Source organism: Poecile atricapillus, chromosome W, assembly GCF_030490865.1.
Source record: "Poecile atricapillus isolate bPoeAtr1 chromosome W, bPoeAtr1.hap1, whole genome shotgun sequence".
Lineage (NCBI taxonomy): Eukaryota > Metazoa > Chordata > Aves > Passeriformes > Paridae > Poecile > Poecile atricapillus.
The window spans coordinates 61,672,559-61,684,600 of NC_081288.1; the positions used below are offsets into that span (position 1 = coordinate 61,672,559).

General features: G+C 40.1%; 2 protein-coding genes across 11 annotated transcripts in view; both read right to left on the reverse strand.

The window, feature by feature from the left end:
* Positions 1-5,110, reverse strand: part of LOC131592102 (maltase-glucoamylase-like) — a 60,378-nt gene extending 55,268 nt beyond the window's left edge. The window contains exons 1-4 of the mRNA XM_058863378.1: positions 5,080-5,110; positions 1,748-1,982; positions 1,172-1,274; positions 947-1,092 (exon numbers count right to left, since the gene is read on the reverse strand). Of these exons, the coding sequence (XP_058719361.1) occupies positions 947-1,092; positions 1,172-1,274; positions 1,748-1,982; positions 5,080-5,110 (515 nt within the window). The remainder of the gene's footprint in view (positions 1-946; positions 1,093-1,171; positions 1,275-1,747; positions 1,983-5,079) is intronic.
* Positions 5,111-6,298: 1,188 nt separating this feature from the next.
* LOC131591617 (kinesin-like protein KIF21A) overlaps positions 6,299-12,042 on the reverse strand; it is an 86,441-nt gene continuing 80,697 nt past the window's right edge. For all 10 annotated transcript variants that reach the window (XM_058862491.1, XM_058862489.1, XM_058862488.1 and 7 more), the window contains 2 exons: positions 9,316-9,515; positions 6,299-7,557 (listed from right to left, as the gene is read on the reverse strand). In XM_058862491.1, the coding sequence (XP_058718474.1) occupies positions 7,464-7,557; positions 9,316-9,515 (294 nt within the window). In that variant the 3' untranslated portion in view covers positions 6,299-7,463. The remainder of the gene's footprint in view (positions 7,558-9,315; positions 9,516-12,042) is intronic.

The following is a 12,042-nucleotide window of genomic DNA, read 5'->3' on the forward strand; positions in this document are numbered from 1 at the left end:
CCTTTACAGAAAGAAGAAGAAAACTGCGCCTTTAACAAAAGCCCACTGTTTACACGGAGCTAAGTGTTAAGTCTAAAGAGAAATTAAATTATTTTTGGTATCAGAGTAATGCATAATACATTCATTTAAAATAGCCTGCATAAGTAAAACTTCACAGAATTGACTGTGACATGTATAAAGAGATGCCATGAGACAGTAGTTCTAAAGGATGGTCAGCTCATTAAAAACCCAGCATGATGGGAATCTGTAGACCATTCTAGAGGCTGTATTGTCTTATTTGCATCACTCATGTTAAGCCATCCTTAAATTGCTCACTGCTGCATTCCCAAAAGCAGCTGGCAGGAATGCACCTTAATTGGGACTCTCCTTCTAAGTAGCATTATTCACTAGAGATATGTTGATGGAAGCCAAGGAAAGGGGAAATTCTGACACTTGGTGACATTTGTTAGTGAGGGGAGCTTTTGCTGAAGTTAAACTTACAGTATTAGCTTGAGAAAACAAATGGTATTTTTGCAGAGGGACAGACTAGAGCTAGTGCCATTCACTGACATCAGTGGAAATTAGAGGCTTACAGCCTCCACAGCTTTGAGCTTCCTAGACCTGCCTGCTGGAGAGTGATACACCATCAGTTCCTGACACCTCAAGTTTCATAAATCTTAGGTCAGTGCTTTGATGAGTTGAGCTTACCAGCATCCTAAGCCATGAAACTGTAGCCTCAGAAGTTTTTTGACTTATTGAATAAACTTTTATACAAGCACATAGATAATTGTCTGTTATACAGGCACATACCCCTATTAATAATGAAAGTCCTTCAGGCATAAATCTGCATTTATACCACCTCCAGTTTGCCTTTGACCCCTTGTCACACAACAGGGCATAAGGAAACAGTGCCCACTCCATCACACCTGAGTTTTACCAAAAGCAGTATGAATCGTGAGGTACTCACAGCACGGTGCCAGTGCTTTTCCTCTTGACTGTGAAGTGCGTGGAATCATCTGAGAACTCCACCTCATAGTTGGCTTCTTCAGCGGTAACCCCAGGGCCATTGATCTTGAGTGGGACTTCAAATCGCTGCTTGTTGGGGTCGTAGAGCTAAAGCAAGGTGAGCAGGGGGCAGGTCAGCTGAGCATGTACTGCTTTGGTTAACTGGTTCCAGCCCTCAAGTACTCACCCTGAACCGGAGCCTGTCCTTTGTCTGGAACTCCACTTCCAAGACAATTGGGGAAATGTCATTTCCGAAGAGGGTCAAGGCCTGGCGCTTGTTCAGTGTGACCCTGCAGTGGAAACACATGCACCACGATCCATCGATCGCTGGCTGAGACCACCCTGGGGCAAGCTGGGGGAACCACCCAGCTACTCTGTGTCAGCTCTTTAAAAATAAATCATAGACTTACTGACACAAATAATCCCTGAGATCACTTTAGGCCCTCCTTGATGTTAATGGACAAAAGAGGGGCCACCAAAGGAAGGAGACCTCATAGTTCCCTGGGACACAGCTGCCAGGGTGGCAGAGTGACCACTCTGTGCCTGCACCTGGTTGCCTCCCCTGAGGTGTGGTGAGAGCAGAAGCCCCAGTTCTACGGCATACACACAGGGAAAGGTGTCCCTTACCCTCCCTGGCACACGCGTATCGGAGCCGCTTGGGAAAAGTCTTGGGCGAGAGCACCCGGGCGGCAGCGGTGGCCTGGGGCAGCGGCGGCCTGGGGCAGCGGCGGCCTGCAGCGCCCAGGGAGCCACACGCACTCACCTCCAGCCTTTGGCCGTCTCCTCGATGTTCCCACTCCGGGCGTAGCCGTAGGGACTGTCCTCAGGGAAGAAGCACCAGGGAGCGTTGGGCACGTCGCTGGAGCACCAGGTGCAGCCCCGGGCCTCGCAGGCCTCCCGGGAGGCGCCAGGCTGCGGGTGGCAGTCGATGCGCCTCTGCACCGCCACGGCGCCCGGGCACTGCGCGTCCTGCTCCGAGCCCAGGCATCCGCCCAGGGCTGCGGCAGGGAAAAGCCGTCAGAGCAGCAGATGAACCGCGGTAAAAAAACCCCACAGCACTGCAAACTTCAGTTACTCTTTCATTTTGGATGTGCTTTCTCCCCGTCTTAGGGCTAGGAACTATGATCCCTTGGAGGAAGATGATGGCAGAGCAGCTAGAGCAACAACCACTTTATTTTACAAGCTGAGGCAGTGGGTCTTATTATTCAGCACTCAGAGCTGCCTGTGCTCAGCTGAAGCACGACTTGTTTGAAATACTCATAGAAAGTTAAATAGTGTAATGAAGCTGCTGGTGAGAGCAACACTGCAGGCTGGCAGAACAGGAGGGATTCTTCAGTAAGGACTGCAATCAGTATTAAAATGTTACATTTTCTGTATACTTATGTTATACAAAGATGTTTTTTATCTACAGAGATAAAAATATGTGATAAGCAGCATGCACTTGTATGATATAAATAGAAAAACACTCAGTATATGTTGAGTTTCTTTTCTGTCTTGTATGACTACCAAATCTACGTAGCATTAGTAGCTTGTGTTAATACAGGTACGGTTATGAGTAAAGGGATGATGCCATCAGTAAAAGAAAAGGCATATATTAGTCATTCACAGAACCATCATGAAAAAAAACCTGTTAGTAAGGTGCTAAATTTTCCCTTTTTACAGCTGCAGGTCAAGCCCTCTGCTTGAGAGCCTCCCAAGAGCAGGGGGACCACAAGACCAGCTTCCTGCTGTGCTGACAAACTGCTGTTAGCAAATATTCTCAGAGAGAGCAGGCATATCACAGGCAGCATACTTATTTTGAAGTTAATTTATGTCATTTTAGTCATTACAGCAATATTCAAGGATTAAATCTACTTGAACGATAATTGCCCTTTTCTACAAAATGACTAATACCTCTGCTTTATTTATTTTATTTTTTTTTCATGTGGACTGTTGTGTGCTTGAAAGCCTAAAACATGATTGTTGATGCAGTCCGGGTTTCTCCACAGAAAGAATTCTACAAGCAGATGTGCACAAGCAGTAATTATGGATACTGGAAAAATTTACAGAATTAAACAGTGGATTTTCACTAGAGAATGCCATCATGCTGCAATGCCAGAGTTGATTTCCAAGTGGGGGATATGAACACAGAAAAGCAGGAGTGCCATCTACTTTGCTTTTTTGAGAAAACTCTCATGCCCCTTTTATACAGGAACATCTGACACTCAGGTCTGATGCTCCCAGGCTGCTCAGCAGAGCTCACTGCTCGCTGCCACAGTGCCTCGTTATCATCTCCTAGAGGCTGGAATTAACAGGAATTATCTGGCTGTTAACCTTTGCCAGCTGCTATGCAGGCAGGATTGGTTTCCACCTCTGTTTTCTGGGGCAGAGAGTCATGTCCCACGGGCTGCCTGCTCTGTCCAGCACTCACCCCCTCATGATGTATCACATAGAAAAACTCTAAATTCTTATCCTCTTTTTCATCTAAAGCATAATAGGAATATGAGCATCCTTCTGCAATCCCTCAATTATTTCTTCTTGGAGCACAAAATAAACTAAATCCATCACATCATCTTGGTTTGGGGTGTGTTTTCTAATAAGAGTCAAATGCAGCATTAGCATTTTCATTGCTGAAATAAAAGAGTATGACTGAACAGACTACAGCTGATTATTAATGTTGTATTATTTTACACAGGATAGGTTTGTGGGAGACTTTTATGAACTAATTTGTATTGTAAAGTACTTTCAAAATGCTTCTTATGAATGATATTGTGAATGAAAAAGCTAGTTCTAGGGAAAAAACATTCCCCCAGCAGGAGCCAAGAATTTTCTTTCATTTTTTTCTCCCATTAATGCAAAGCTTACATTTTCCAGCAAATTTTAATTACAAAGACTTGCAGGTGTGAGCGGCTGAATAAGGCTGTAACCTTGTTCTTCCCTTGCTCCTGGATTTACTTCTATTGTAGTACAAACATGATAGCAGCAAGTGGGAAGATAGAATTTTCCTTCCCAAGTTTAAAAAATTATTCTAAAACCATCATTTTCACTGTATTTACAGCCCATATCTGTAAACGTACAAAGAAGAAAAAATCCAAACAGGCAGTTGAATATATAGCTATGGCTCCTTGCTGCTTTTCCATGATAATTTCCATGGGAACAGAAGCTAAAGCAAGGCAGTTGGAAAGATATACATGAAAAATAATCCTCATAGATTTTTAAAAACCTTGACTTTAATTTCAAAAAATTAGATTAAAATTAAGGCATAAGGAAGGAACTGAAATATTACCACACAGTTTTTAATTTAATAGTATTAGTATTTACATTTTGGGTTCACCCATACATTTCAAAGGCATTTGCTGCAGAGGTTCCTTCCTCCAGCAACAAAATAATGTGTATTCTCCCTTTACTATGCTATGGACCAAATTAACCTCTGGTATGCTGGGGTAAAAATTCCAGAAAAAACCTAACAAAGCAATAGGTAACTTTCAGGAGCTGAATGATCCCACTGATTCCCTTTTGCCTGTGCCGGTGCCCAAGTGCTGAATACACTGTACGACTGGGGCATATCTGTAAACAAGCCAGCTCTGTTGTCCTCCCAGTCACCTCAGGTGGAGTCAGTGCCATGCCTGTTCTCTCCTTTTACATGTCTTTTAACAGCTCTTTTATCATTATCACATTTATATTTTGCTTTTGAACCCTACGGCAAAATACATATGTGGTGCATTTACCTGCCAGCACAGCAGCCAAGAAACACAGGCTCCTCATCCTTGCCATCAGTGAAGGAGGACTTCTGCAGGCAGTCTGAAGCCTTTTATACAAGGCAGGGGCACAATAAGCACTTGCTCTGACACACAATCAGAAGCATTGCAAATATTTTCTCAGCATTCATTTCTTTGATGAGATGAATTGTAACACATGACCTTGTCTGTATCTAAGCAGATAAGATCAGATACAGTCCAATTTTTCCACACACTTTGCTCAACTTCTGAATTCCAACTTTGAGAGGAAAACATAATTTTCCCATGACTTCTTCGAAAACTAATTTTTCAGAGACCACCTTTTTTTTTTTTCCTTTTTGACACAAACATGTTCAGACAGTGGAAGTCCACTGCTTACCTTTTTCTGATTTCATATTATCTTTTGTCATGTATGTGGATTTACAGCATAGATGAAGTTTGGAGAAAAACAAACAGTCAAAGAATTCTCCATTAAAACAAGACACTGATACTGTGACCTTTACAAAGTGACATTTTTCTTCCAATTACTTGATGGCAAGAGCTTTTCAGAGCAAAGGTGTGAAAGCTTTGTTCTATGGTAAGTCTTGGTTTAGGTGGAATAACTTTATGGAAGAAAAAAAATTAAATTAAATTAAATATTTTTATGAATACATTAAGTAACATTGATGCTTATCAGGAGACAGGCCAAACAAGACATATGCACTGCCAAGCTTCACTGGAGAGGAACACCTGCAGCTCAGGCCATGGCCACACAGCCCCATGTGGTCTGTCAAGAGTTGAGCAGCTGGACAGAGGGAGGCTTTTGCCAGGTCTGCAAGGGCTTTTGTCCTGCAGTTGCAAAACATAATATTCACATGAATCTTACACACACAGCCATGAGTGTTCAACCCCAAAACCAGGGGTCAAAACCAAAAGCTGTTAGTATACTTGACACAACACCTGCTGGGTCAATAGGAATGGGGTCCCTCCAGCACGCAAAAAAAGCCTCTCATGGGAGTCTTGCATGTAAATCCACTTGCCACTGGGAATTTGCTCAAGGTTGTGATATAGTCCCAAATAATTTGTGTGTACACCCTTCGAGTAGCCAAAAAACATGATATACAAACACTAAGTGGTAGTGCTGCTGCTTACTTGAACTAATTTATACATTGTTTTTTAACAATATATATCATTCATCACCCGTTTCTATCAAAACTTGGAATACATTGGTAACCTCAAATTACAAGCAGTATTTTCATCTCCTTTGAAGCTGAGCACAGATGGAAATAATTCCACCAAGCTCAGTAAGAGGCATCAGAACTTCTTTGTTTGACAGCTCATATGCAATAAGGTGTCATCTCACAGCAACAGGAGGCACCTGCTTCATTTTTTGTCTGTACTGTACTAAGTGTGAGGGAATGCCCCCAGGGTTCCTAAGTACTATAATAACACAAATAATGGCCAAGGAGAACACAGACGTGGATATGAGAACAACGTATGGGCTACAGTACTCACCACGCTACTCTACTGCACTGTGGAAAATTGTGGGGTTTATATTTCAATACCTTTGCAGGGAAAGTCAGTTTTTTATAAGGAAGTATGACGGACAAGGCAAAAAAGCAGTTCACATTCACATCTTTATTTGTGACCTACACAAGCTATAATTTAAAGACTGATATTTTCTGAAAAATAAAAACAAAACAACCAAAAAAAAAAAACACCTCAATATCCAAACACTGTTTCTGAATCTACATAAAATTTTAAAATTTGCAGAATTTACAAATTAATATTCAGAGCATTTGGGTAAATTATACATCCTCCCTCAATATCCAGGTTCCAAGAGCTTTAAAAGTCATACAGGCACAAGATAAGATATTTTCTTTATACAACCATCTATTTACATAGCTTTTTCCAATATACGTGGTTCAGTTCTCAAAGTAACTGCCAAGGTTTGCAAAACAGTGTATTTAAAATACATTTAGCAGCATATAAAATTAGGTAAAAAGGAAAGACAATTTGCTTTAAAAAAGAAAATGTGAGATGATAGAAACAAATCTGTAAGAAAAATAGATTAAGATATATTTGCCATGACATTAAGAACACCTAGTTATTGCAGAACATAGGCAAAACACAAATAAAACATAGCCATTTGTGGGCATTTGAGTTCTAGTCCTGAGCACAGAGTATACACAGCTGCACAACTTTGGTCAACACAGATTATATGCTATCAACACACAAATCATATGGCATTTGCTGTTAGCAGGATACAGCCATGTCAGATAGATGTATCGTTAACAGCTTCTTCCCATCTATTATTCACTCCACTTTCCTAACAACAGTGTAAGTGACCTTTAAAGTCCTCAAACTGCCTCTCATGATCAAAGGCTTATTCCTGGGACATGTTCCTTTCCCTGTTACCCTAAAATGCAAAACAGCTGATCATACTTGTGAGTGAAATACAGCAGAGCACTTTTGTTATATATTTCAGGTTATAATTTTGAGATGGTCATTAGAGAAGACTGAATTCCAGTTAATTTAAACTGCAAGTATTACATATGCACACAACTCAGCCATAATATATAGAGATACATGTGACTGTTGAGACTCAAGCATGTTACCAAGAGGTTATTAAATACAGTACATATTTTAAGGACAGCAGGTCTAATGGAAGAGTTCACACATTTTCAGTCCATTCCAGTCATCAGTGTTTAACTAACAAACATGCAGCTAACTGCATAGAGTGCACCTCAAATTGATTAATGCATTCCTTTATACCCTGTAATTTCAATTACTGGCAAGATCTTCACTTGCATCTCCTGTATCTGAGATCTGTCCATCTATTATATTTCGAGCTTTCCAGATCCTCACAGTGCGATCACTGAAAACCAAAACAGAGCAGTATTAGTGTAATTACACTGGGGAAGGAGAGAGGGCGAAGCAGGAGGCAGGGGAAGCTCCCTTAAAAGCTTGAGTGTCTTATTCAGAAAGGTATTGTTGACAAAATAACAGCTCTTTAATGGACATGCAAGGGTTATTTCACCTCTGGGAGACTTTGTAATCTAACATGTACTGCACTGAAGATTCCCTAACCTTATCACAGCACTGGCTATAACCTTTAACCATCTAAGAAAGTATAAAGACTTTATGCCTACGGAAAGTAAAGAGGTGTCAGTCTATTATAAGAAAAAGTTTAAAAAGCGCAGAACCACAAGACAATATGAAGTCCTAACTCTCCAACAAAAAATACCCAACAAATCCAAACCCGTTTGCAAGGTGTCAGATAGCATATACCAGTGAGCTGGCACTTAGAAGCCCAGACTGTAGGTCTGTACTTTTGGAAAAAAAATCACTATTTACAAAATTTTAAAGTCTCTGAAAATAAAATACCACATAGAATGTGTTACAAAACTCTACTGTAATTTAAAAGGAAAATAGTTAGTCTTATTAAATAGCAATTTATTCCATGAAAGGGAAATTATTAATTTCTCATAAACATTAACTTGAGTGACTAGCCAACATTGATTCATATATTCCTTACAACCCTGTCAGAAGAAACCAGCAGGCAGAGCAGACTTTGTGACAGTTATAAGTGTTTTCTGACTTGTGCCTACATTTCACTGTAAATTGTTAGAAACACTCTAAATTTTTTAGACCTTAAGCCCACTGCTAGAAATACCAAAAGGGTGATTTTTTTTTTTTTTTCTTAATGACAAAAAAAGAATGAGTTTCAGATGCATGTATGTTCTAAATGGATTAATAATGTTTAGGTAAAAGGAGACATAAGCTTTGACATTTCTACCCCTACCTATTAGTGCTTAAACATAAAACCTGAAACATGAAAACTTGGCAACTTTGAAATCCTGCTATGACTCAGAAGACTTGCTTTTAATTCAGAAGGCCAGAAGCTTCCACAACTGGCACACAAATGTAACACATCAGCTTTCAAAGGTCATGTGCTCAGACTACACCACAAAAAGGCTCTGTTGCCATCTCCTGCACATTCTCCATAACAAGGTATTTTTCTTGGTCAATTCCCCTGAGGTTTCAGGTCCTCAATTTGCTCACTTTTACTAAGGAAACAAATATTCAGATCAAGGGGTTTACAATACAATAGGATGGCTTGCAAAGCTTCTGTTGTATGCCAGCACTTAAAAACCAACCAACCAACAAATCAACAGCCATGTACCATGGCTTTTAGCAAAACTTGCACAGGTCAGGAATGAGTCCTACCAGGAAACAGTCCAGCTGTAGAGAAGAGCTTATAAAGTTCTCAAGAACTGCTAAATTCTCCTTGCCATCCTGTTGATCAGTGGTCTCCAAACTTTTTCTGATTGTGCACCCAGACCACTAAAATTCTTAAGCCCACACTGCCGTGGATATTTATTAATTATATACATGTACCACTGAATTCTAATAATTCATTCCACCACCCCACTGGCTTATGCTGTGCATTCCCTAGGGTGCAAGCACCCCACTTTGAAGATTGCTGTGATAGATATCAGCACTGAGGGGCATGGACTGGATGAGGTCTCCTGATGCTTTCTATGAAGTGACTTACACATGTCCTAAACACATTTGCATGGACAGAATTCTAGCAGGGGACACAGAAAAGAAAGAATCATGGAAAAGAACTCACTCTGCTGCTGTAAAAATCTGGCTGGAGTTGGTGCAGATGGCATTTATAGGGCTGTCATGTCCCTTCATCTCCCCAATGGGTGCAAAGGTATCCACATTCCAGAGCTTAAGGATGCCTCCCCTACAGCCGCTGAGCAGAACCGGCACACCAGGCACCAGGCCAAGAGCACAAACCCAGTCTTTATGAGCATTAGGAACTTGCTGAAAGAGAAGGTAGACAAGTCTCACAGGGCTGAATAAAATTCCAGAGGAACAAGCACAGAAGTGGAAAAATCCCAAGCTGTAAGCCTGATTCCTGTCCTGTGGCAGTTTTACTACATGGCTCTGGGTAGCTTCTGCACCTTTAGAGCACGGAGAGTGCTAACTCCCAGAAGTGTTTCTTTTTGTGAAATAGTACTGCAAAACAAGAAGAAAATCTCATATGCACAATTGACCTAATGGGGAACAGAAATCCATTCAGGATAATGCAAAGTCTGCAGGTTTTCAAATGCATATTTGAATACGTTTTTGAATATTCGGTCTCTGTATATGTTTCTAGTCTGTAAAACTGTTATAAAACACATTAAAAAAATAAAAAATACTGCACAAAAATACACCAGGAAGACAGAAGCTGTTTCTGCATTTACCTTCTTTCTTTCTTCTTTTTCCACTACACATTATAAATTGATTTTGTGATGTTGCACTTCACAGAAACACATTCATTTTTTATTGAGGACGAGCACTAGCATTTTAGTTCTAACTCAGAAAGGAAAATGCTGCACAGACCAACTGAGAACAACATCCTTTTGTAGTTTATTGTAGTGTGTAAATTTATTTGAACTAATTTATTTGTTCTCACAAATAAATACATGGGGAAAAATAAAAATATGGGGAAATAATAGCCCAAATCTGTTGTCTTTTGGGGATACCAAAAGTGGCTTTTCTTCAGTTCCATTTGGTAAGAATTGCTTTACTTTACTTTGCTCATAATGGAATACATTCAGCTTTCTAGGATCACCTTGGTGTTTCATCTATAATATACACAGCACTGGTAGTCTGGCTCTGCAGCACTTCATAAAACTGGGAGGGGGCATGGTTGTGGTTCTTATAAATCCCAATTTTGTCACAACAGGGTTTTGTGACCTGGGATGTGTTACACCAAGTGAAGTAGATGATCTCCAAATCCTTTTGAATAGCATGTTTGTTAAGGGATTGTCATCAATTATAGAGGATCAGACCTGGTCAACATGTATGCCAAACCAGGACCTCTGATGCAACATTACCATTTGTTGTAAAACAGCTTGGCTCTGTTTCAGGTTTTGGTTGCTGGGTAGATTAAGGAGAGCAGCTGTTCAATCTGACCTTGGAGGTTTCGAAAAAACTCAGCTGGGCTAGGCCTTGAGAAACCTGACCTAACTATGAAGTTGGCCTTGCTTGGACCAGCAGGACAACTTCACATTGTGTGACCTCCAGTGGGCCCTTCCGCTCTGAATTATCACATGATTAGCAAAGTAAGAGCATTTCTCATTCCCTGAAAAACACAATGAACAAAAATTATTTATATTCTGTCAAACACTTCAGTCTCACCTCCTCGAAAACCACACAGTGTTTTATAGAAATAAAAAAAAAAAAAGAAGAAAGTGTGAGATTATTCTTATCAGGTTCTACTTTTAAAACCAACAACAGGGGAAGGCAAAGTAGAGAAATTATGAAATGCACACATACCAAAAGGAAAACAAGGAAAGTGATACAACTAGTCCAATTTACATACTCCTTCACCCCTAATCCTGTACTCTTTCTGATGTTAAATTAACTGCAATAGCAAAAATGCATATTGCATAATATTTTAATGAGCCGAAAATGCAAGAGTGAAGACACTTTTTACAACTTTAATGAAGTCACTCTGAGAATACAAAATCGTTCCAGTGCCTGTGATTTTGGTACAAGCTGCTTAGTACCTTTTTCTGGACAGACAGATGTGAGGGCAGGTGTCCCAATATGGCCAAATGAAGATTTTCTGTAAGAAGCTAAATTTATGAATCCTTATTTTAACTGTGAAATGTTCGTTGTATTCTGAAAAGGAGCTGGAACCGAAATGGACGATTTTAAATAAAGGTCAAGAAAGTTTATGTCTCTGGAATACTAAGTATGCCTATATAGAAATTTTCTTTTTAAAGTAGATTATTTTCTCATGTCCCAATACTTTAAAATTCTATTTGTTTCATTGCAATCAGTCTGGATATTAAATGCATGCTCCTCCTTTCCCTAAAATTTATTGCAAAAACAGCACTCTCTTCTGGTATTTGTTTTTCTGCCTTCCAGTTCTCGCTCTGTCTCGAGTTAAATAATCACAACTATACCTCAAGAACCTCTCACAAGACCTAGGAGAACAGATCAGCTTATAGCAGGTAGGCAAAATCAAAGTTCTTCATGCCAAACAAATTGCCAGTTCCCTGGATTTGAGGTCCTTTTACACCCACTCCCTTTTTTTTCCTTTTTACATAAGGAAAAAACATACAGCAAATGTGTTCTGACAGTACGCATTATTATGAATGTGCTGTATACATTACATAACACATGCACTGTATAAGGAGATGAATCTAAGACTGGGTGGGGTGAGATAGGCTGTTAAACCTCTTCACAAGAAAATATTCTGTAGCCTGATCTAAAGTATTGTTTCTCATTAATGAGTTCCCAATCCAAGATTTACTAACTTGTCAAAGACAAGTATCCAATGATTCCAGTCACA